The sequence below is a fragment of the Onychomys torridus genome, chromosome 18, assembly GCF_903995425.1.
Source record: "Onychomys torridus chromosome 18, mOncTor1.1, whole genome shotgun sequence".
Classification (NCBI taxonomy): Eukaryota; Metazoa; Chordata; class Mammalia; order Rodentia; family Cricetidae; genus Onychomys; species Onychomys torridus.
In genome coordinates, this window is record NC_050460.1 from 31,055,072 (window position 1) to 31,080,566 (window position 25,495).

Genomic DNA, 25,495 nt, shown 5'->3' on the forward strand with positions numbered 1-25,495 from the left:
GGCTAACCGAATTATTCTTTCGGTTTGAGCCAGCTCCTCTTTTTGACTCAGATCCGGAGAGGGGGGAAGGAAAGCGCTTTCCGAAAGTCCCGCAGGTCCTCCTGGCTGGGAGAAGCTGCCAGTCTGTCGCGCTGTCTCTCCTAGACCTGCTCATTGGTCCCTGTCACTGTCCCTGCAGCTCCCAAACCAGTATCGGCTTATCTACAGAGCCCGAACCGGTGTCCCGGGTCATCGAGTACTGAGTGGAGGCTTGATTGATCCAGCACATGCTTAAGCCACCAAAATAACAAAAGAAACACTCTTGGAAAGCATCTGATATTTCCCAACGAGTTTCGAATCGCACTCACAGGGGGAAAGCCTTCCTCACAGGCGACAGAGGAGGGACATGGGAACTTTTGCAGCGGTTTTTTTGTGTTCCCTCCGGGTGGTCTCTGGGGCCCCTGAGCCTCAGGGCCTCAGCAGATCGCTAATATTTTTGAGTCCCCGTCTCAAATCCCTGGAGACACAGGGCTGCCCAGCTGTTATTTTGCAGAATTTTTCTTGTATCAGCCGGCAGTTCTGCTTACTGTTCCTAGGACTGACTCACAAGGGGACGTGGGGATTTCTGAGCTGTTTCAAAATGTGCCCCGAATATTAGGGTGCTCATGCAGTCCTTGTTTATTTAAGATTTAAGAAATAAAAAGCCCCAACGCCAACAAATATGACACATGCATGCAGGAGCTGGGAGGCAGAGGGACGCAGGGGCCTTCCAGAACCGAACCTGTTGAAGCTGGGTCCAGAACCCAGGTCTCCCGTGCATGTCCCCCCCCCACCCCCCCCCCATACCGTCGGCTTTGTCTTGGGCTGTGAGTGACAGCTACTATTTATATGAGATGCTTCCTTCTGCCCAGCTTATTGTTAAAGGCTTTATAAGAAATAGTTCTTCCAAGCTGAGCCTGGTGGTAGATATCTGTCATCCCAGATGCTGAGGCAAGGAGAGTCTGAGCTTTAGCCTTGCCTGGATAACTTAGGAGGCTATCTCAAAACAAAAACTAAGAGGACTGGAGGTGTAGCCAGGCAGCAAAACATTTGCCTAGTATGCAAGAGGCCCCAGAATTAAAAAAACAAGCAAACCCTCATCATCTGACATTTAGGCAAGCTGTGGACAATTGTCACCACTGGGTCCCTCCTGTGTCCCCTCCTGTGTTGTTGATGAAGGCGTTGAGCACAGGAAACCCAGCAGATTTGAGTCCTTGGTTTTCTTGGGGAGAGGGATGCCCGCCATGGACCCTGCAAAGGCTGATCGTGCCCAACCACAGACTCAGTGGAGACAAGTCTAGAGGCAATCAGAATGAAGATCTGGATCAGGGGGTGCACACCTCCATAGGAAGCTGAGTGGAGCCCAAGGAATCCTGCACAGCCCTACCACCCAGCCTCCTGGAGCAGTGGGGATACCCAGTAAAGGGGTTCAAATGGGGCAGAGGGATGGAGTGACCACCAGGTAAGATTAGTCACCTAGACCTGGGACTCTGGGCCATGGGAGATGATGTAGGGACTATAGTATTAATATCCTGCCCTCAACAGCAAAGTGGCACCGCTGGAGAGAGGAGCCAGATGTGCCAGGTGGAAAAGGAAAGGCAGTCAGTGGGACAGAGGAGGTCGTGCCCCTCTGCCTTCCTCCCTGGCCGACTACGAATTCCCATCTAGGGATCATTATTGAGCACATCACCCACTTCCTCCTCAGTCTTTCCAATTCATTTACTTACCAACCCCTGAGGTCTCCTGTGTTCAGTGTACAACTTCAGGCAAGCCAGTTCCCCTCAACCTAAGTTTTCTCTTTGGTTGGGGGGGGGGGGGGGAAGCAGAGACCTGGAGGCTCTGGCACTGCCAGAAGCATAGTTAGGCAACTCGGAGGGGCTGTTCCTAATGGAGAGACACCTGTAGCTGCCGGCCAGTCACATAATGGCTGGGACAGTTCAGGGGAGCATGGTGTGGCCTATGTCAGAGCTGCGGGGTAGGCTGGAAACAATACGACACAGACGGTGCCGTGAGAGTTCGCTGGGTAGACCTGGTAGAAACCAGCAAGTCTGGGAAGAAAAGAGCGAGCTCAGAAGGAATGGTATATGTAAATGTTTGGTACGAGAAGAACACTCGGGGACAGCCTCCCTATCTGGCCATATCACCAAATATGTCAGCAAGAGGGAGACACCCAAGTCGCCACGATACCTGGAACCATCCTTGATCCCTGCCCAAAACAAAGAGAAGCCCTCTTCTCATAGTCTCTGCCTTCATCTGGGGCCAGTACCCAGGCAGGCCTGAAAGAACTTGCTGGGACCAAGGAAAGTTATGGCAGTTATGACAGAACAGAGTCCTCCTAGGCCAGGATCTGGGTGAAGACTAGAGGGCATAGGGTGGGCAGTAGAGAGAAACAGGCTGGACAACGTCAGGATGTCCATGGTGGGTTAGGGTAGTGTAGTGGCCCTCTTTGGAAAGAGAACTTACCTGTGATGGACAGTGAGCATGTATGGTTTTTGGTTTTGTTTTGTTTGGGTTTTGTTTGTTTGTTTGTTTGTTTTTTGGTTGTGAGCCTAGCCTTTAACAGCTGGGCCATCTCTCCAGCCAGAGTGGTATGTATTTTGAGCCTGTGTGAGCAGTAGGGTTCTCTGTACACACCTGCTATACACACACACACACACACACACACACACACACACACACGTCCATGCTACTTCGGTGCATGCACAAACTGGAAGTCATACAGTGGGATGGGGAGCAGTGGTTGACGAAGAGGGGAAGAAAGGGGACTTGGGGGCCACTAGGACCATTGAGACCTAGTGAGTTCTTCCTGCCCGGTGCTGCTTCAAATGATGAACACTGTTACAATGTCAGCAAGGGCTGTCCCCACCAGTGGCAGCCGCTAGATGGATGACAGCAAGATAATGAAAGCAGAGACCCTAGGTGGGTGGGGAAGGTAGTTGTACGAAGAGAGAGAAACAATGGATCTTGTGTTTTTACACCACCGAAACGGGGACCCCTCCAAGCCTGAGAGCTTAATTAAGTTTTTTATATTCAAAAAGACCCCTTGAGCTCATTATCATCAGGTATGGTGGTGCATGCCTTTAGTCCCAGCATTTAGGTGGCTGAGACAGGAAGATCAAGAGTTTGAGGCTATCCTGGGCTACATAATGAGACCTTAAATAAAACCCCATCTGAGGAACAGGTATTAGAGCAGCCTCTCTCCTGAAGGCCGAGTTCCCGGAAAGGAAGGGTTTCATGTCATTACCTTCTCACTCAGTTCTCAGCATTTGGGACAGAACCTGGGACCCCACCAAGGGCCCAAGGGTTCTTCAAGCTATGGCTTGAAATCTGGGAACCCTGATCTAGGGAGGTGTCTCAGGACCCAACCCCATATCACCAAGGCCAGAGCCTAGGGACCACTCTGTCTAGGCCTCCCCTTGAGTGATCAGGGGACAGGGCTGAGTATGTGGCCAGGGCTTGGTTCCTGGTCCAAGAGAGAGGCACACTGTCTGCCTGTCTCTCTCTCTCTCTCTGCCTCTGTGCCCCGTTCTGCGTGTGTGTGTGTGTGTGTGTGTGTGTGTGTGTGTGTCTGTCTGTCTGTCTGTCTGTCTGTCTGGGAGGGAGTGAAGGTTTATTTCTTAAACACTCCATTATGGTTTGGATGCAGTCTGAGAGTCTTCAAAGGTGACATGTGCTGACATTTAATCACAATGTCAGGTATTGGGGGTATGAAAACAATGGTGTCTGCAGGGGCTGGACACTCTGTGGGGTGAAAGGGTTAAAGAAGATGTTAGGGTCGGGGGTGGGGTCCCTGTGGAGAGACCAGAGGAGACACACTCATGCTTTGGGTTTCTCACCATGTAATGTCCTCCACCCCCTTGGGACTCTGTCAGTAACAACTCATCACCAGGTGCTGGCCCTCAAACCCAGACCTTCAGAACCATGAGGCAATATGAACTTGACTTCTTCGTAACTCAGTCACTTTGTGGTACAGTGTTATTGGAAACAGAAAAGAGGCAAATCCACACAAAGAACCTGCCCTCACAGAGGCTACTTCCACATAACAAGCCAGCCTGATCCCCTGAAGGCCTATTTTAACCCTCATAGTAATCTTGCAAGTTAGAACCTCAGCCCATTTCAGCCACGGGAAAACTGGTTAGGAAAGTCAGTCCGGCCACCTGCAAGTGAGGCCACCAGGACTGGAAAGTGTTTATGAGGTCCCAGAGATGGAGAGCTTGCGGCCTGACTTGTCAAAGAGTAATATAGTACCTAGCTGGGTGTACTGGTGCATGCATCTAATCTCAGCACTCGGGCTGAGGCACGAAGATCCAGCCTGGCCTACAGAGTGAAAGCCTGCCTCGTTAAAATTAATTATTTTTTTTTTAAAAAGGCAACCTAAATTATTAAAAGGAATTTAGGACTGGGCTAGGCTTTCTAGCCTCGAGTATTACCTGGAACTAGAAGCCAGAGAAGTCTCTGGGTGTGTCAGGGGCCTTATGTGCCAAGGATTAGAGTTAGGACCATTGGGGGGTGAGACCAGACCAGTGCCTTGCTGTGACACAATTGGGAGTTAGCGGCTACGGGATGCGGGGGCAGGAAGGGAGAGCTGCTTCTGGATCACCCGCACTCCCCGGGTCATCATGGTTCTGAGGGTCATCCTCGCCTCTCACAAGCCTAGTTGGTGGCGGCTCTAGACTGTTTAACACAAGGTGGGTAGGGCCCAGAAGCCACTAGAAAGAAAGCGGGGAGAGTAAAGATGAAAACTAAGGCCCCAAGCACACGACAGAAAGCTTAGAGGGAGGGAGACCTTTCTCGTTCTCTAGCCCTTCACTGTGAACTTGCCCCTGAAGCTCTCCAGACGCCAAGTCTAGAATCCCGGGCTGGAGCAGCGCAGCACTGATGAACGAACCCAGCTCCGACCCATCGCAGGGCGGTCAAACTTTCCCTGAGGCCATTAACAGCAGGATAAACTGAGGCCTGGCTGGCTGCCCTCCTCCCCGCCCCCTTTCGCTGGTTCCCGCCCGGCCGGAGCCCAGCCCCGGCTGGCAGCGCCCAGGCACGCGGCTCAGCTCCGCTCCGCTCCCATGCCGGGCAAGCAGAGCGCGGAGCCCGCCAGCCGCTCCCGCTCCTAGCGCTGCTGCCCGGGCCCGGAGCCCGCCTCTCCCATTCTGATGTAAGCTGATATTTTAATTCTCTTACAAGGAATGGTGTTTAGAGAAATGACTTAACCGGATTACTCATCGTCGATAATGACTTGGCCCAGCTCCGAGGCTATTCCTAGACGTGACGCTGGAGGCTTTGATTCTCTCTCTTTACTTTTGCTCTTCCCCCCCACCCCCCCGCAACTCCCAATGCCAAGAAATTACAGTGTGAGCGGCGACTCCGCCCCTACACGCCCCCTCTTGCAAGGCATCCTGGGAGATGCAGTTCTCCCTTGACTCTGGGCGCACCCCCATCGCTCCCCATCCCTGTGTGCTGCCGAGCACTGGGCAGGGTTAGGTGGGAGCAGAAGTCATTTAAGTGAGACATGTCTCAAGCTATCCATCTGTCAAATGGGAGGAACAGTCAAGAACATTCGAACAGGATTGACGGGCCCTCTGAGATCTTTAGTAAAAGTGGTACACCGACCTGAAATTTTTCTCCAGTGCATTTTGTACTGACTCCTGGTCTAGAGTTACCACCGAGTCACAAGCTATGTATGACACAACCAACCAAGGTCTGGTTGCCCTGTTCCTAGGATCTCTGGCACACAGTCAACCTTTCCTTACTCCTTCCAGATTGTGGCAGCGCCCACGGACTTGTACAGCACCTGTCCTCCGTTCCTCAATGTCCCAAGAGTATTCTGGGGACAAATACAGTGCCTAGTTTGTAGGGATCAGGTGACATGTCTGGTAAGACACAGGGGCGGGATGGGGTCTGATGGAGATAACAGGGTGCCGATTCTCCAGCACCCCTGCTGGTCCAGGCATTGGCACCTGGCTGTCTGTTAGTGGCTATGACTATGTCTCACTTGGTGCCAGGACGCAGGACTACATGACACAAGTTGGTTGATTGTTTGGATGGATGGATGGATGGAAGGATGGATGGATGCATGCATGGATGGATGGATGCATGGATTGCACAGCAACATCCCCACCTTCCCTGATAAGGCACCTGTGGCTCTGAGAGGCCAAACAACTTGCACAGGCTTGCACATCTGGGCTGTGTATGAGGGCAGATGAAAACCCCAAATTCTTCCCTACCCCAGGAGGATTCAACCGGCACCTTTCAGGTGCAGGCAGTTTAGCATCTTGGGTTTCCGTTGGGTTGGGGGGAGGGCTATAGAGCCCCCTACCCGGAAGCCATCCCTAACACAACACAGGAAGCTGTTCCAGATTCAGCAGGGAGGTGCAGAGGGAGATTGGAGCACCCGTTTTTAAGCACCCTGGGGACAGTGACCATGCCTCTTCTCCGAGGAAATTGTCCTTTGGTAGTCTGGGATTCAACCCTATCCCAACATTGCCACCTTCTCAGTCCCTCATCCCCAGCCCATCCCCAAAGGCCAAAAGCTATTCTTGTCTCTTTCTAAAATACGCATTTGAAACCAATGAGCCCATTTTTTCCATTCCCGGGCCTGGTTATGGTCTATTTCGAGCCTTTGTTGTTTTCCATGAGTTGCAAATGCCACTGTGAAGCGAGCCTTTCCTGGACAGCTAGCTCAGGGGTGGGGGAGCGGGGAGCAAAGCAGGGCCAACAGTTAAAAATACTCCCCCACTTCATTCCCCTTTGAAAACAAGGCCCCAGGGGGCATTTTTGCAACTGCTGAGCCTGGGAACAGAGCAGAAACAGTGGGGAAGACAGGCTGCTTGTCCTGTTTTCTGAGCACACTGAACGTCTTTGAAGGTCTCCGATGAAGCGTGGCATCAACTTTCCTGTGTGATTTCCAGCAACTTGCTTACCCTCTCCAGGCCTGAAAGCTCCAGGATGAGACCCGCCCCCAAGGTCAGGTCCCCAGAGATGGACCAATGTGAGGTGATAGAAGGTAGGCTTAGCCCAGGCTCTCCCCAGAAGTGCTCTAAGAGAGCTAGAATTCTCTCAGCAAGATTGGGGGGTGCGGGGGGAGACTAGTGAGATCACATAAGGCACAGACAGTAGCAGATGCTAATGGAGAAGAGACCTGTGTTTTAACTGTGGACATCTCTATGACAAAAACAATCAGAATTGTATCAGCTAAAAACACACATTAAACAAAGTTACGTCTTTTACCATACCATGGATACATGTATTTATGAAAATAAATAAGGAACATTCTAAAAGACTATCCAATCTGATAAGGAGAGGGAGGGAACTGGATTTGGGGCAGGGCCAGAGAGGACTGATTTATTCTCAACGCTTTTTCCGGGAAGAATGTGTTTTACACATTTGTGGTGTTTTTGTTTTTCTTCTGGAGGCTGGCAGAGAGACAACAGAAGACACACAGGGGCTAGTGACTTCTCACACTCTCCAGGGCTGCTACTCTATGGAAGGTGGGTGATGGAGGAAGGTGGCCTTGAGCTGGGGGAGAGGCATGTAAAAGGAAGCTGGAGTGTTTGTGCGTTCAGGAAAGCAAATGAAGGTATCATTCCTCAGCAGGATTTATTAGCTGTTGTAGATTACTTTCAGTTGCAAACAGTTGCCTCAGGAGACAATTAAATTTAGATCATATTGTTCTCAGGTTGCCCCAGACAGGTGCTGACTTGCTGAGGCTTTGTACAAACAGTCCTGTCTAAGAGTATGCTCCCCTGCCTGGATGGTGGGGTCCTTCTCTCCAGAGGTAGGGTTAGCTGTGGTTTTGTGAGGTAGTGAGTGCCTCATTGATGCAAGTATCCAGTCAAGGAGGCAACAGATGGCCTATCCTGTGACACCGAAGGCCATATCCAGATCTCCATACCTAGCCTGGCATTGTGGCCGAGCCAATCCTTGACAAATGGCTACAAGTGGAACCAGAAGCCTCTGGGACGTTTCCAGGTGGTATCTCTTGGTAGAGAGTGTCTCTGCCAGTCTCGGATCTCTTGGGGTGGCGTGTGGCTTGTAATCTTGGATGTGGAAGGTACTGTTGCAGTCATTACTCTGGCGATTATTCAGAGCAGTTAATAAATATTGACAACAATGTGTCTGTTACCAGATCTGCAAGCTCTGGCTGTTAGAATTATCCCATCAAGCCCGGTGTTGCCTGCTCCAGGCTGAGCTTGCAGATCTGCAACTCCAGAGCCCATGGGTAAGGGCCTGAGGGTCAGACTCACCAAATGCAGCCTGGTCCATTCGTTCCGTGTAAAGGGGAGCACCGAAATGTTGGGAGTATGCCTATGGAGCCCTCCTCTTCTGTGCCCTTATTCCCGGGTTGAGCTCTAGCCCCACCGTTAACCAGCTATATGAGCTAATTAATCTCCCAGGCCTGTTTTGCTCTATAAAATGAGGAGAATGATAGTGTGAGATGCACAGAGCTGTGTGAGTATTATAATTAATGAACAGAATTTGATTCTGGGGATACCAACTACATACTAGGAACAGAGTTCAAGTCCAAGCTTTTCAGCTGCTGAGGCTTTCTGTTTTTAAGTCTCGAGTCTCAGCTTCATCTTCTATAACCCACACAGGTCCAACTGACTAGTCTGCCTTGTCTTGTCCCCACTCACCATAAACTTAACACCCTCATCTCCCTCACTTCCTCTTTGCACAGTTCAGCTTGTGGCTGTCACTCTACATGACATATGTGGACATGGGCACTACAGGCAGACCTAGGACATTAAGCCTGGGCCACGGACTTTCTAGACTGGCCCCTGGTTAGGTTAGTTAACAGTACTCACCTTCTATGTAAAGCTGGATAAGATGGAACTGGCCAGGACCACTTCAAGTCCAAGTCAGAAGCACTTGGTTTAACCCCACCCAGTCCTTGGCACGCTGCAGAGAGCGGGCAGTTTTCTATAACTCTAGTTTTGCCTCTAGGGAAACAAACAGACCCGGGGAGGCCGTGATTCGTGAAATGTCCAGCATGAGCCCCTAGCTGGAAAGTAAGCGCACACTACAACTTCCAGACATCCTCGGGCTCAAGGGGCGGAGCCTACCCCGCCCTAGAAGATAGGATTCACCAATGGGAGCTCAGAGCGCGGAGGGGCGGGTCCAGGGGCGGGACCTCGGGGGAGGCGGCAGTCGAGCGGCAGCGCGAGTCAGTCGCGCCGAGAGCGCAGGGACTGGACGGCACCGCTCGTCGAGGGTCTCCGGTTGGCGAACGCGCGATCTGGCCTGGCCATGGGTAAGCGGCTTGCGGGCGGCGCCGGGGTCAGAGGGCTGGGGACCCGGAGCGATCGCGACCCGCGGGGGCAACTCGGGTGTCTGTGTGCTCTCTTCTCGTGGGAAGTCGGAGCGGCCAGGGGCTTCCCAGGCGTTTATCTCGAAACTCTCCTCTCCGGCTCTGGACTGAAATTCACTGAGCCGCCCACACTTCCTGCTGCGGTTTCAATCTCAAGCGGCTCTGGGCCCATTTGTTGTGACAGCTGTCAGCAGCAGCAGCAGCAGCAGCAGCAGCTTCTCGGCCGCGGGCCCCTCCCTGCCCCGTGCCAGCCCAGCGCTTCTCAGAACCCGAGGCGCCGGGGTCGCGCGCGCCGCGCTTCCCACTGCGGCCGCGATTCCTGAAAGTGACTGCGCGGGTTTTGAAGAACTTGCTCGATGCGCTTTGAACAATCAACGGTTCCTCTTTCTGCCGAGGGACGTGCTGATGGTTTGACGGTCACAGGCTTCAGGTCCCCCACACACACACTCCTTCTCTTCTCTCTCCTCGTCCCTTTCATTTTTCTTTTCTCACTTACTCTTTCCAGCTCCTGGCAGGAAAGACGGCTTCTTTTTACGCGCCTGATCCTCTGACTTTCCCTCTCTTCCCTAGGGTCTCTCCAGAGGGACAGGGTGGTGGCTCTGGACTGGGGGTGATTAGTGGAGAGAGGGTAGAAGGGCAGGCTGCCAGAGTACAACGAACAAGTTTGGCTTTGCTCTCAAGCTCCGGCTAGGGACACAACCACGCCACCGCGTCTGCGACCCTCCACACTGCCCAGGCGTCATACCCTGGATGGGGTCACACTCCACACCCGTGCCCACAGGCGCAGTGGGGTTGCCAACCCTGGGCCTGGAAGGCCTCAAATTCATCCCAAGTTGTACTGCTCCGGCCTGCACCCCCATGTTTGCAGTCTTGTTTCAGAGGAGGGGTCACAGCAGCCGAAGGAGGGGAACGGGTGCTCCTGGCCCAGCCCCGTGGGCGCTGTTGGGAATTGATGCACATCTCAGGGTCTCAATGCCCAAACAGAATGCCAGGGCAGGGGAGGGTGGGTGCTGTTAGCTAGAGGGTCTGGTCTCCACAGCAGTTACGGAGTCCAAACTAACTGTTTGGCCTAGAATTTGAAGTGAGGGCCAGAACGGGTCTTGGAACCACTCCTCCATCCGTCTTTTATTACAGTCAGAGAAACTGAGGCATAGAGACAGGCTCAGGTCTGATAGTGAGTGAGGGCCAGGCTTCCGAGACTCCTTCTCTCCTTCCCTGGTGGCCTTCTGTTGCCCTAGGTGGGAAACTGATCTGCAATGGTCTCTATTCCCTCTTGGACCAGGGTAGCAGGCGCTGTGCTGGGGTGAGAGTATGAGATGGAAACGTGGCGAGGTAGGGAAGTACCTTGTGTAGGGGCTCTACCTCTACGGTTGAGTCACCTCCCTGAGCCTTGTTTCTGCATAGGTGGGGTGGGAAAACCGGAAACAATCCATATATAGGGCTCTCTGCACCAAACCTATAGACAGAGGGGCGGGGCCATGAGGACTCAGTCCTTCCAGGAGTAGAGTCTCAGGCTATTCCAGAGCTGGGTAGCGCCGAGAGTCTGGAATGTCATACCTGGTGCCGCGACACCCCGCTCTGCCTTTATGCACTTCTCAGGGCTCTCATCTTGTCTCTAGCCACCAACAGGGCTCACCTCTCCCTTCCTTGGCAGAGGTGCCAAGGGTAGGCTGTGGCTGGTTCTGGGCGCTGGATCCTCAGACTCCTGTCCAGCTATCCTCAAGGCTGGCTCTTGACAGGACACCCCCCCCCCCATCCCCAAACGGCCCACTGGAGCATGCCCAAGGAGAATGCCAGGCAGCCGGCTTCTGAGCCACGGACTGGACTGACCGCTTCAAAGGCTGTCTTTGTTTCCGCTCCAGCTTGAGCTCAGAGAAACTCAAGCCAACAACCTCAGGCAAGGGGGTGGGGCCGTGTCTGCCGGTTGTTTTTGAGGTTGCTGTTGCCTTTATTGTTGTAATTGACGTCGTGTTCCCAGTCAGTGAGTTTTCATGAAAGGAAGTGTCACTTCCTTCCCATCACACAGAGGGTGACTGGGGTAGGCAAATGAAAGAGAGGAGGAAAGTGGTGCCCACGCCTAGAGAGCCTGTCAGCCCATGGGAGGTGTGTGGCCTTGAACACTCTCTTGAGCATCAGGGTTCTCAGACCCGAGAATGTTCATCCACATACTTAGGTCCGTCTTTCCGGAGCACCCTCGGGAGAATCAGATAACCGTGGGATCAGGCAGGTGTCAGCAAGGGTGTGCGCACACTTTCAACTGTGACTTGTAGGGAAAGCCTTGCTTTCCTCAGCTTAGACTCCTGGCGGTTGAGCCTAGCACCCCCATCTTACAGAGATGAGGGGACAGAGCTGCAGAAGCGGTAATGGAGGTGGCAAAAGATGCACCCAGCACGGCAGGGTGGTGCATGCCTATAGTCCCAACGCTGGGAGATCTGATCCAGAGAACCGTAAGTTCGAGGCCAGCCTGGGCTGCATAGACAGACCCTGTTCCAACAAGCAAACACATAAACGAAGCAAAGAGACATCCGTGTGGTAGTAGAGCCCCTCCTCCATCCTGCACAGTCCCATCTGATCTCAGCTCACTGGCTGGTAGGGTGGGGGAGGGGCGGGTTTACAGGGGCCACTGCCTCACTGACTCGTCTACGGGGTGCCCCTCACCGCTTTCACACAGAGCCTTTGTCTACCCAGACAGCATGGTCCCACTTCTTCAGGGATTCTCAGTAGTGTCTAGTGGCTTTCCTTCCTTAAAGGTGGTACCCTGTATTGCAGTGATGGGGCTCTGGGAGATTCCAAGGCCAGGCACGTTGATTCACATAGTAGAACTTCTGCCCCTTCCTATTCTGGGTTTGGTTAGCTCACTTGTCCACACTGACCTATTCTTATTAGCGAAGTGGGGCTATCCAGAACCACTCAGGCAATGTGGGTGAGTTTCTACCCTCTGAACTTAGATGAGAAAGCCAAAGGGTCTTCCCCCGTCCCACTCACAGAGCTCTAGACCTTAGGGCTCAGCGTCTTGACGCGGTTCCGTAGTTTGGAACCTCAGCTTTGCCACTGGAAAGGTGTGTGTGACCCTGAGGCAAGTTGTCCAACCTCTCTGAGCCTCGGGCATGACATCTGTTAAAAGGAGGAAGATTCAGTAAGGCTTGTGTTAGATGCCCCGCCCCAGGCAGCCCGAGGAGATTAGCTTTGGTGGTGCCCCAGCTAGCACAGAAAGGGAAATGGGGCGTGGCTTGAAGACACACTGACTTTGGCAAGCTTGCTCTGATTGGAAAGAGAGGCTGAAACTGGGCACTTAGTGCTGTAGTTTAGAGGCTGATGTGCCTCAGACACATCCTTGGAATTGATCAGAAGTCAGTCATAACCTAGGAGGGACTGAGGCAGCTCTCCTGCTGTGCCCTTCTCCACCTACCTGTTACCTGGAAAGGGACACGTCACACCCTGACCTCTTGTGTGGACAGTGGAGAAAAGAGCCCCACAGAGCTGTGGAGGGAAGCCCTGCCATTCCAACCATAAAATTACTTTCATTGTTACTTCATAACTGATTTTGCTACTGTTATAAATAGTGATGTAATGATCTGATATGTAGGGTATCTGATATGCAACCCCTGTGAAAGGGCCATTCGACCCCAGGTGGAGAACCACTGCTCTGGAGACTGTGCCTACATCATCCTGAGTTTCAGATGAATGCTCTTCAAAGAGAAATGTCAAAGGGAGGCTCAGCCTCCCCATCGTGAACTCTTTCATAAAGCTCCCAGAATTAAAACTGCACATGGGGGGGGGGGGGGGGGGTTGGGGATTTAGCTCAGTGGTAGAGCGTTTGCCTAGCAAGCGCAAGGCCCCGGGTTCAGTCCTCAGCTCCGGAAAAAAACAAAAAACAAAACCACAACAACAACAAAAAACTTCACATGGATGCTAGTACTCCACAGTGAGAGGAACAGAGTACAAAATCTAGGAACGCCCCCAGGCAAGCTTCTGTCAAGTGTGAGGCTGTGGGGAGAGCAGCATTTCATTCACTGCAGAGGGGGTTACTCCACCATTACTGGCACATACCTGCCCAGTGGAGGAAAACATGGGTAGACCCCTACCTCACACCTCACACGTCACAGCACACACCAGAAGAGAGTTTCGATGTGTTACAAGGACACATCAATCCCCGTTATCATTATTGTTTCCCGTCTGGATGATATTGTGGAAAGCAGACTGTCTTTTTAAAATCGTCGGTCTTCTTTTCTACTCAAGAGTGGGACATCGAGGCACTGGCCGGGAAGGGATCTTACACACGCCCTCTGATGTAGATGAGGACTTGGATAGTGGCAGCAGCAGTCAAACAGGAAAAGGTGGGTTTCTCCTGTCTTACAGGCAGGGTGATCCTGTGCCACCAGTCCCTTCCCACCCCCTGTAGAGCCAGAGGTGGGACCCAGCCTGCTACTTCATACTTGAATCAGGAGTTTCAGGAGCCAGGCAGGCCAGGTAAATCTGTGGTTGTGGTTTTATAGCCTTTCCTACAGATGATTTACCTGGAACCCATTTCTAAAGGTGATTGGGGGGAATGAGGGGTTAAGACTGCCAGAGACAGGACAGAGGCTACCCTGCCTCCTCATCTAGAGCCCAGAAGGTCCTGCCAGGGACAGAGAGAGTGTCCTGGCCAAGAGAGAATGGACACCAAGTTCATTTGGGGACTCGGGACACAGTGATAAAGAAAGTATTTCCCTTTGTGGCTCAGGGTGGGAGCTCTGATCCCTTTTTCATTTGGGGTCATACAGCTTGGATTGGCAACTTCCTTTCCAGGTAACCTGAATGCCCTACTCCAGGAGATTTTCCCTGAGTGAGCATACAGATAGAGGAATTGAACGGAGCATCAGGGTTAGGGATCATCTGGTGGCTGTTCACCTGCAGCCTGCTGGGATCCCTGGGAACTTTAGATTCTAATGAAGCCCCACTCAAAGCCATAGGCATTTGAAGGGCTTCCAGGGCGTTGTTATGGTCCAACTGTGTTATTTTTTGAGATCCAGGGGCCGTGTCATGCTAACTCTTTAGCAGCAAGAAGCCCAGGTCACACTAAGGGATAGATAGAGAGTCCCTGTGGCCGGTGCCCGGGATCTCAGAAGTGTCTGGAAGGGAGAGAGGAGCTTGAAGAGGCCTCAGGCTGGAGGAGGGCTGGAGCAAGACGTGTTTCTGGTTATCAGACTTGAGATTCACCCAGAGGCGGCAAAGGACGCCTCCGCGGCTCTTCCTCCCCTGTCAAAGGAGCAAAGACTGAGGCCTGAGTTTCAGAGAACGTGGTAGCAAAGGAGGGCAGTTGTCAGCTCCTGGGATTTCTGGAGACTGACCATGAATCTGATGTCTGGAGCTAAGACAGTGCCCGAGTCTCTTTAGACCCCCCGCAAGTGTTAAGATGAACGTCTCTGCGAGCTTATTTGGACACTCCATGAGGACTTTACCAATGGTGACAATAATCACAGCAAGCCATTGAACCAATGGTCAGACAGACCTTGTCTTGAGTTCTGGTGCCCTAGGGAAATGCTTAGCCTCATGACATCTCTGGCTTCAGCGTCCCCGTCTTGAAAATGGGGTCCCTTCTGGGACTAAATGAGAGAACACACCTGCAGAGGCAGGGACCCGTACATGTGAGCAGACATAGACATGAATGGCTGCACTTGAACTGTCAGAGGAAGGGCTTTCCAGGAGCTGAACGCCCTGACACCGGGTCCTCGGGGTCATGTGGCTGTGGGACTGGTGTCCTCAAGGAGATTCTTTTTTGCCTCTGCTGATTAGGAAAATCTCCCAGCTTCTAGCAATAAGGGTTCTCAGAGCTGGAGCATTGTACCGGGACAGAGTTGGTCCCATTGTACCGGGTCAGCACAAAGAAAGGGGAAAGTTTTTGGACGGGGTGCCATGGCTCATGCCTGGAGTCACTTTGCAGGTCGAGGCAGGGGCTCAAGGCCAGTCTGGGCTACCTTGTGAGACTATTTCAAAACCCAAGGAAAGCGCTTGGTGGGCTGGAAGATAAGAATAAAGCACAATGAAATGTGTGAAATGCCACAGTAAAATCTATTTCTTTGCATGCTAACCGCCCCCCAAGTGATTTTAAAATGTGTCTGCATAGAATGTACTGGGCCCTCTGCTCCATCCCCCAAAACCACAAGAGAACAGATTAGCAGAAGATGTGAGCGTCTAGGCCAGGTGTGCTAGCACATCCTATAATTGCAGCATCGGAGAGGTGGATGCAGAAGGACCAGGGATTCAAGACCATTCTTGGCTACAGAGCAGACTGCAGTCCAGGTTACATAAGCCCAGGAACCCTATCCTTCAGGAGGCAGAGGCAGGAGAATTCCTGCATGTTTTAGGCCAGCCAGGGCTCTGCAGTGAGACACTGCCTCAATTAATTAGTTAATTAAAAAGATTTGGTTCCAAATCTGATGCCAGCCTGCCTCATCACCTGAGACAGTTTGGGCTAATATTTTTGCAGTGGCCTCTCTGTGACGCTTTTACAACCTCCTGCCCAGGCCAGAGCTTCACTAAACAGTAGTGTGTAGTGTGTGTGCCTTCTCACAGGCCATTCTCTTTACCTGGCACATGTCTTGAATGGGGCCAGAGGCCTCATAAGGTGTGGGGAATTGCAGTCCAGCCATTACCAGCCAAGAAGGGGAAGGACGGGCTGGAGAGATGGCTCAGAGGCTAAGAGCACAGACTGCTCTACCAGAGGTCCCAGCAACCACATGGTGGCTCACAACCATCTGTACTGGCATCTGGCTCCCTCTTCTGGCCTGCAGGCATACATGCAGGCAAAACACTATACAGTATACATAATGAATAATCTTAAGAAAAAAAATTTTTTTAGAGAAAAAAAGGGAAGGACTCACAATGCTGGAGTTAGCTGGGAAAGGCCAGCCAGAGGTAGGGATTGTAGCTCATTTGAACAGCCGTTAAGAGCCTTGCTACACAGGGGCAGTTGGCGGTAAGGGGATTCGTAAAGAAAGTCTTGTCAGTGTTCAGCCAAGCTGCTTACTGTAAGGCTTTCTACCTGAACACGGGCAGGTTTGAGAGACTGTCCTTGAAACACACCCTACCCACATCCCATTCTGACTTGATGCCGGACAATAATGATGAGGCTGAGAGTTTCCTGCAGAGATATAGGGGTGTGGCTAGAACAGAAGAAAGAAAAGGGGGTGGCTGCTGAGCCAGGGTGCGTGTGCGTGTGCGTGTGCGTGTGCGTGTGCGTGTGCGTGTGTGTGTGCGTGTGCGTGTGTGTGTGTGTGTGGTTATTGTTGTTTACAGGAACAGCTCAAGTGTGGTACCAGTACTGGCCAGCAGAGGGCACTCTGAAAGGGACATGAGTACTCACCCCTTCTCTGACTGATGTGAGGGGACCATTCCTCAGCGCCCCCCCCCCCCCCCCCCCCCCCCCCGTCCTGCATCTCACCTGCCCTCTCTATATTTGTTCCTCTCTCCCAGCAGCACCTCCTGCCAAAGAGAAAAGGGAGCAGTCAGAAGAGGGTGACCTCCTAGAGCTCCCTGTGTCCCCCAAGCCCGATGGCGAGCAGAGCAGGAGCCAGAGCCCCATCCAGCTGGAGGTGAGTTTGGACAAATCCTGGACCTCTTCCTTGCTGGGCTCAGCCTCCCCGGAACCTGAGATACCCTGAGCTCTGAGAGGGAGACAGGCCTCTGCCTCATGCTGCAGAGCTTTTTGGGGCCCCGCATTGGAAGATGCAGGATCTGGATGCTAGGCGAGGCGGGACCTCACCCAATTTTGTAACAGAACTCTCTGCAAATCAGACAACCTGATCACAAAGCAGTCAAACACAAGTCTGTGGTGTTAAAAAATATTCCCAAACTGGGCAGTGGTGGCACACGCCTTTAATCCTAGGACTTGGGAGGCAGAGGCGGGCGGATCTCTGTGAGTTTGAGGCCAGCCTGGTCTACAGAGTGAGTTCCAGGACAGCCAGGACTGCACAAGGAAATCCTGTCTGGGGTATGGGGGGGGGGGGGTAATCCCACATGTCCACCAAGCTGATGGGGGGAAGCTGCAGGCTGTTGGCTTGGAGAGGCAGGCCCCCTGGTACCAGGAAGCATGAGTACTTTTTGCTGTAGGGCTCTAGGGACACTAAGCCTGCCTTCCAGGAACGAAGATGGATAAAACAGATCAACACAAGGTATAACTGGCCTGGAGGACTCAGAGCTGCCCCTGTGGCCACTTCCAGGCTGTCAGCACTCTGGAGCTCTAGATTCCAGCGCTTGACCTGAGCCTGGGCCCCAAGCTCATGGCTGCACTTGTGTGACCCAGGACAGGAGGCTGGGTGCTCCCAGGAAGCCTATGGTTGGGACCTAGGCACTCACTTCTTCGCACAGCCATGTGGTCTCCAGTGCCCAGCTGCCCATCAGTGGGGTCCATCCATGCCACCTACTCTCTCCCCAGAGCTCTCCTGAGGCAGACGAGGAGCAGGAGGAGGAACAGGCCTTCCTGGTTAGCCTCTACAAATTCATGAAGGAGCGGCACACACCCATCGAGAGGGTACCCCATCTTGGCTTCAAGCAGAGTGCGTTCCGAGGGAGGGGTATGGGATGTAGATTTAGGGGGGCAGTCGAGATCTTCCCAGATAGGAAAACAGGCAAGGCACCTCTGCTCCAGGTGACTCTGGATGCCTCCCGCCTACAGGGGTTGCCTATAAGAAGGCTACCTCCCTGAAGGCAAGGGGTGGAGTTGGGTTCCCAGTCTCTTGACCATCGGGCCGGCCTGCCCCGTCCATAACAGTGGTCTCCTCTGGGAGTGTGTGGGTTGCAGAGCCTGACAGGCTGTCTTGCCTCTCTCCTTCAGTTAACCTGTGGAAGATTTACAAGGCCGTGGAGAAGCTGGGGGCTTATGAACTGGTAAGGAAGGGCTCTCCAGTTCCTTGCTGGTCTCCAGCCTCAGCCGGTACCCTGGCAGGAGCTTGGGAGCAGGGTGGTCAGCAAGGCTTCCGAGCCTGCAACCATGAGGAAGATGAGAATGCCCAGGTCCAGCCTGTGTGCTGTGGGAGGAGGGAGCGGGTGCTTTGCATCCCTAAGCAGCTTTCTTCCTACACCTATCTGTTCCACCTCCCCCCTACTCCGAAACCCGCTTTGCCTAGCAGTCAGGTAGCCCCCTGGGAGAGAAAGCTGGTGGGCACTAGTAACCTTCTCCAGCATCCTGCCCATAACTGGAGAAGGAACGCCAAAATTCAGCTCTCGCCCCCACTCTGCAAGGGGAAACTGGAGCAGAGAGGGTCCCGTGGCCAGAGAGTACCTACCCATTGGCCTATCATGTCTGGTGTCTTCAGGTGACAGGCCGCCGCCTCTGGAAGAATGTGTATGACGAGCTGGGGGGCAGCCCAGGTAGCACCAGTGCGGCCACGTGCACACGCCGCCACTACGAGAGGTATGGGGGTACCCATAGGGCGCTGCACACCTAGGCCTTGCCCATTCTGGGGTCTTAGCAGGTGTGTGCTGGGAGTAAGGTGCAAAGACAGGATCTAGACAGATGCGCTGTTGGTGTTGGGGGCGTGGGGACAGAGTGTATGAGCCACAAGCTGTGTCCTTATCAGGGTTGGGTTGGGATCTGCATCAAGATGAGGAAGAGCCGTAGTGTGCCTTGTGTGTGTGTGTGTGTGTGTGTGTGTGTGTGTGTGTGTGTCAGGAAGGAGACAGCAGGAGCTCTGGTGGTGGGGAGCCAGAGGGGCTTAAAGGGAGCCTAGCCGAGGTCAGCTGTGAAGATCCGCCATTAGGCTTCTGGTGGACACACTGGCTCTTCCCCAGGCTGGTCCTCCCGTATGTGCGGCACCTGAAGGGGGAGGATGACAAACCACTGCCCCCTACCAAGCCCAGGAAGCAATACAAGATGGCCAAGGAGCTGAGGGGGGACGATGGGACCACCGAGAAGCCAAAGAAGGCCAAGGACTCAGAGAGGCACATGGACCAGGTAAGCGCGGAGCAGAGTGAGGTGACTGTCACAGCTCCCACACCTGCTCTGGCCATGGCAGCTGACTCCTGCGTGGCATGCTGGGAACCTGCTCACAGGACCCTAGTCTGGGATTGCTGGGAGACTAGGCTACATCTGCTTGGGACGGGGCACCATGGAAAACTTTTGACCAAAGGTGTTGCTAAGGGCTAAGAAGAGGTGCCCTTTGAGGGCCTGCTGCCTCCAGGTCTCTAGGTTAGATGTACAGTCCTGCACCCAACTCTAAGACAAGGCCTTTTCTTATTCCAGACCACACCAGGAAAGACCAAATCAGAAGCCACTGGCCTGACACAGCTTCCCAGCCAGGGACCTTCAAGGGATAGTACAGAACAGCTAGGCCCAACATCTGGGCCCTCTTTGCCATTCATGGGTGCTAGTGGCTGCCCTGAGGCCTACAAACGGCTCTTGTCCAGCTTTTACTGCAAAGGGGCGCATGGCATCATGTCCCCCCTGGCCAAAAAGAAACTCCTGGCCCAGGTCAGCAAAGCAGAGGCCTTGCAATGCCAAGAAGAGGGCTGTCGCCATGGAGCAAGGAGCCCCAGCAGGGACCTTCAAGAAAGTCCCCAGAACCTAAAAGGGCCGGCTGAGAACTCTGAACACCACCAGCTAACCCCCCAGGAAGGATTGCAGGCCCCCAGTGGCAGCACCAAGGTGGAGGTGCAGGAGGGCCCCTGCCCTATAGCCCCCACTTTCTCAGGCTGTTTTCATGCCTACCCCACTGAGGTGCTGAAGCCTGTCAGCCAACACCCCAGGGACTTCTTCTCTGGCCTTAAAGACCGGGTGCTGTTGGAACCGCCTGGTAAAGAGGAAGGGCTGTCAACCAAAGAGCCCCAGCTGGTGTGGGGTGGGGATGCCAACCGCCCCTCTGCATTCCAGAAAGGCAGTTCCAGAAAAAGAAGTTTCTACCCCAAGCCCAAAGCCTGCTGGGTGTCCCCTATGGCCAAGGTCCCTGCTGAGAGCCCTGGAGCCCCAGCTCCGCTCCCCAGTAGCCCAGGCCTCGGCCACAAGCGCAGCTTGGAAGAAGAGGGCTTTGCTCACGGTGGCAAGAAACTGAGAGCAGTGTCTCCCTTCCTGAAGGAAGTGGATGCCAAGGAGTGTGGGGGCAAGCCTGCAGCACCTGGCTTGGCTGTATCCTGTCTGCTGGGCCCAGCCCTGGGTCCCTCTCCTCCAGAGGCCTACAGGGGCACCATGCTGCGATGTCCTCTGAACTTCACCGGTAGTCCGGACCCTCTGAAGGGCCAGGCCACACTCCCCTTCAGTCCGTTGGTCATCCCAGCTTTCCCAGCCCATCTCCTGGCTACAACAGGCCCCGCACCCATGGCTGCCAGCCTGATGCATTTCCCTCCCTCGTCCTATGACGCTGTCCTCCGCAACAGACTGGGTCCAGCTTCATCTGCCTGGCACATGCCACCCGTCACAACCTATGCGGCACCCCACTTCTTCCACCTCAACACCAAGCTGTAGGTTGGAGCCTGTTGTGCTGTGTGTGCTGTGAGGATTGGCTGGGACCTCAAAAGGGCAGGTGCTGCCAGAAACCTCAGGCCAGAGCCCACTGCCTAGAACTCCCAGGCCAGTCAGCCTTCCCAAGTCTGTACCCGCCCCTGGCACAGACAGGGGGAGGCTCGACAAGTCCTGTGCTTGTATTGTATTGTAGCTATTAACCACAGCTAAGAAAAAGGGCTCAAAGATGTTATAATAATAAATACAGTATACACTTGACCCAAAAGACAGGTGGCCTCTTCATGGGTCATTAAATGATTACACAATCTTGCAAATAGAACTACATTGTCAGATATCAGGAAAATGGTGTGTTCAATCTTTCACAAGTTTAAACAATCAAGATATACATATATAATAATACATAAAAAGAAAGGAGGCATACTAACTCTCTACTTAAAGCACCTGAATTCAATGAACACGTCAGACAATTTTTTCATTAAGTGTACGGTGCTTTGTTTATATATTACATGTGTATTTGCATGTATGGATATATATCACATGTGTACCTGGTGTTGGCTAGAGACCAGAAGACAACATCATATCCTCAGGGACTGGAATTACAGATGGTTGTGGGCCACCATGTGGATGCCGGGAATTGAACCCAGGTCCTCTGCAAGAGCAGCCAGGGCACTTAACCACTAAGCTCTATCTCTAGCCTTGAGACTTCAAAAATTTTTTAAAGTGCATCTTGATTTAATCCCACCAGTTAGCTTATAACAGTCCCATTCTGCCAGTTAAAAAAGCCAGATCTAGGGCTGGAGAGATGGCTCAGCCGTTAAAAGCGAGGCTCACAACCAAAAGAGCCGGATCTAAGGCGTATTCTTCTTTTGAAGACCTATGAGCTATTGATGGAATTGCCTGGGACCTTCACTCCAGTGCCCAGTTCTCACTCTTTGGAATGTTATGCAGGTAGGATGCCCAGGCTTTACTGTCTATGCCCTAAAATGTCTTCTTTTGTACTCTATTGGCAAGCAAGTCACCATTACTTTTTACCTATGGATGTATAGATTTCCAATTAAAAAGAAACAAACAGCCAGGCAGTGGTGGCCCATGCCTTTAATCCCAGGACTTGGGATGAAGAGGTAGGTTGATCTCTGAGTTGGAAGCCAGACTGACCTACAGAGTGAGTTCTAGAACATCCAGGGCTACACAGAGAAACTCTGTGTCAGAAAACAAACAAGAAACCCAAAACAACAACAAAGACCCAAACAGCCCAGCAGTGGTGGCCCATGATTACCTAGGCCCCTCCACACTGGTCCTCCCATGTGTTACAAGTACCAACTTCCCAAAGCTGTCACCAGTCAGACAAGGCACACAAACTAGCAAGGGCTCCAAGGCAGGTCACTGGCTCCAGTGGTTCCGATGTCACCTCTCGTGTGGGGAAGACAACGGGCACGCAGCTTTCTACTCAGTGATTGGTCAACTTTGAGCTCAGATCAGTAAGGGATCTGTCCCCACTGGGAAGAGATAGGAAGGGTTCCTGAGTTTTATTTCCGTTTCTTCTTGGCCCTGAAACTTGATGTAGTTTAGAACTGAAGCTATGTGCATCCTTACCTGTGTTTTCCCCGAGGGCAGCTTCATCATACTGTGTTAGATGGAAACCTTTGAAAGGAAATGATGTCTGTCTTTTGTTTTGTTTTCGAGACAGGGTTTCTCTGTGTAGCCCTGGCTATCCTGGGACTCAATCTGTAGACCAGGCTGGGCTCTAACTCACAGAGATCTACCTGCCTCTGCCTCCCGAGGCTAGATGCCTCCCTGCCTGACTTGATGCCTGTCTTAGAGATAAGCTTACATTCTCTTGAAATTCCCCAATTTAAGTTATAACTTTCAAGGTCCAAAAAACTTTTTTTACCCAGCCCTTGAGAGAGGCAAAGGCAGTTGGATATCTGAGTTCAAGGTCAGCCTGATCTACAAATTGAGTTCCATTACACAGTGAAACCTTGTCTCAAAAAAAAAAAAAACTTTTTACAAATTTATTAGATGTTTTCATCTTATGTATTTTGCCTATATGTATGTATGTGTACCATATGCGTGCATGGTGTCTATAGAGGTCAGGTGGAACAGATCCCCTGGAACTGGAGTTAAGGATGGTTGAGTCACCATGTGGGTGCTGGGAACCGAACCCAGGTCCTCTGCAAGAGCAAATGCTCTTAACTGCTGAGCCATCGCTCCAGCCCCAGAAATGTGGGGTTTTGTCGTTGTCTTGTTTTGAAGACAGAGACTGCCTGGACTGTATTAGGGGCCCACAATGACTATCTTAGTTGCTTTTTTTTTTTTTTTCTTCGAGACAGAGTTTCTCTGTGTAGCTTTGCGCCTTTCCTGGAACTCGCTCTGTAGACCAGGATGGCCTCGAACTCACAGAGATCCACATGACTCTGCTTCCCGAATGCTGGGATTAAAGGCGTGCACCGCCACTGCCCAGCCTTTAAATAATGTTTTGTTGTTGTTGTTGTTGTTTGTTGTTGTTTATTTGTTTTTTGAGCTAGGCAAGTGCTCTACCACTGAGCTAAATTCCTCAACCCCTCAGTTGCTTTTTATGTGATAGAGACCATGACCAAAGCAAGTGGGGGAGGAGCCAGGAGAACCACAGAGAACAGGCCAGGAAGCATCCTCCTCCATGGCCTTTCCTTCAGTTTCTGCCTCCAGGTTCGTGCTCCAGTTTCTGCCTTGGATTCCCTCATGGATGGACTATTGGTCAAGATGAGTAAACCAAGTAAACCCTCTTTAATCCCAGCACTCAGGAGGCAGAGCCAGGCGGATCTCTGTGAGTTCGAGGCCAGCCTGGTCTACAGAGCGAGTTCCAGGAAAGGCGCAAAGCTACACAGAGAAACCCTGTCTCGAAAAAACCAAAAAGAACAAACAAACAATGTCCAGAACCACACACAAATTTTTTCAGGGCTGAGAATATAGCTCAATGGTAGACGACTTCCTTAGTAGGTGTGAGGCCCAAGGTTGAATGTTTTAGTTAGGGGGAGATGAGACACATGACCATAAACAACTTGGGAAGGAGATGGTTTATTTCAGCTTACAACTTTCAGGTCATGCTCCATTGCTGAGGGAATTCAGGACAGGAACTCACACAGGGCAGGAACCTGGAGGCAGGAGCTGATGCAGAGGCTGTGGAAGGGTGCTGCTTACTGGCTTGCTAAGTGTGCTTTGTTACAGAACTCAGGCCCACCTGCTCAGAGGTGGCACTACCCACAGCGAGCTGCGCCCTCCCATACCAATCACAAGAAAACACATGACAGCTTAGCCACAGGCCAGTCTGCTGGGAGCATTTTCTCAAGTGAGGCTCCTTCTTCTAAAATGACCTTTGGTCATTTAGCTTGGTATCAAGTTGACAAAAAAACTCACCGGTACACTGAATCTCCAGAACCAATCCCCAAATGTTTTACTGTCCCTTTCATTAAATGAGATTGTTTCTTAGTAACTCATGATCTTTTTTTTTTTTTTTTTTCAAGGCAGGGTTTCTCTGTGTAGCTTTGGGCCTTTCCTGGATCTTGCTATGTAGACCAGGCTGGCCTCGAACTCACAGAGATCCCCCTGGCTCTGCCTCCCGAGTGCTGGGATCAAAGGTGTGCGCCACCACCGCCTGGCTCGTGGCAGTTTTTTGACAGCTTGCTTCTCCCAAATCAAATCCTAAAACTGCCCAAGATTTCCCATAGGACACATGGGAAATCACCTTTTCTCTTTACCTTGGAGAGGTAATGGGTGCTGGAAAGAATTCATTCCATCAGACGTTACCCTTGAGTTGCAGGAAGCCTTATCATGACTGTCAGCAAAGACATTCTGAGTACCTATGCACTGTGGGGGAGACCCAAAGACCCATCTGCAGTGCTGGGGACTCCTGGTGTAACCCTGCCTATTCACCCTGTGTCTATTTTTGGCCATTTCCTTGGAATAATTCCATTCCAGAGAAATTTGTTGTTCATGCGCTGCCTCTTCGTGAGACGACTGTCTCCTCCATGTCCAGTTATTTGGAGTAGTCATCAAAGGCGGCGAGATGAAAACCCAAACTTCCATTCTACTGAAAACTATAGACATAAATGAGGGTGCCCGCTGTCACTCCTGCTGTCACTGAGGTGGAAGGGCGGAGGGCTATCTATCTACCAACGCTAGATAACAAGGCCATACAACTCCTCAGTGTTAGAGGGACTGTGTGACGACGAAGACATCACGACTATCCTATTCCAGGCAGCCTGGTGTCTGCAGAGTCCCGGTGAGAAGCCAAAACTCCACCTGCACCAGGAGTGAAGGCGTTTCCACCCCATCTGAGGGTCCAGGGAAGCCAAGCAGAGGAACCAGACCTCCACCCACCTCAGCAGACAAAGACTGAGGAAATACAAGGTCTAAACCAGATCTAGGGATTCAGAAGTCTCATTCAAAACCACACAAAGAGCACACCAGGGGCTGGAGAAGATAAACAACAACAACAACAAAAGCAAAAACCACCCCAATATCCGAGACAGCTCACAGATGCCATCATCAGGATGACAGAAAAGCAGCTGTAAAAATCAAAACAGGCGGTGGTGGCGCACGCGCCTTTAATCCCAGCACTCGGGAGGCAGAGCCAGGTGGATCTCTGAGTTCGAGGCCAGCCTGGTCTACAGAGCAAGATCCATGACAGGCACCAAAAACTACAGAGAAACCCTGTCTCGAAAAAACAAAAACAAACAAAATGGAGTCAGACTAGGCACGGT

The 25,495-nt window shown here is 52.3% G+C and overlaps 1 protein-coding gene across 4 annotated transcripts; it reads left to right on the plus strand.

The window, feature by feature from the left end:
• Positions 1–9,178: 9,178 nt before the first annotated feature.
• Arid5a (AT-rich interaction domain 5A) lies at positions 9,179–20,911 on the plus strand. 4 transcript variants are annotated; one of them, XM_036167926.1, is made up of 8 exons: positions 9,179–9,265; positions 13,562–13,659; positions 16,781–16,896; positions 17,739–17,859; positions 18,138–18,190; positions 18,619–18,716; positions 19,094–19,256; positions 19,545–20,911. In XM_036167926.1, the coding sequence occupies exons 4-8, from the start codon at positions 17,805–17,807 to the stop codon at positions 20,757–20,759; spliced, it is 1,584 nt and encodes a 527-aa protein (XP_036023819.1). In that variant the 5' UTR covers positions 9,179–9,265; positions 13,562–13,659; positions 16,781–16,896; positions 17,739–17,804; the 3' UTR covers positions 20,760–20,911. The 4 variants fall into 4 exon arrangements, with proteins under 4 accessions (XP_036023819.1, XP_036023817.1, XP_036023818.1 ...); XM_036167924.1 differs by lacking the exon at positions 13,562–13,659 and having other exon boundaries at positions 9,210–9,265; positions 16,778–16,896; XM_036167925.1 differs by lacking the exon at positions 13,562–13,659 and having other exon boundaries at positions 9,210–9,265.
• The last annotated feature ends 4,584 nt before the right edge of the window (positions 20,912–25,495 follow it).

Bases quoted from the DNA above. Each gene is read 5' to 3' on its own strand.
- Arid5a (XM_036167924.1), top strand. The intron at 16,897-17,738 runs GTGAGTTTGGAC...CTCTCTCCCCAG, and splicing joins AGAGCCCCATCCAGCTGGAG to AGCTCTCCTGAGGCAGACGA. The intron at 18,191-18,618 runs GTAAGGAAGGGC...TGGTGTCTTCAG, and splicing joins AGCTGGGGGCTTATGAACTG to GTGACAGGCCGCCGCCTCTG.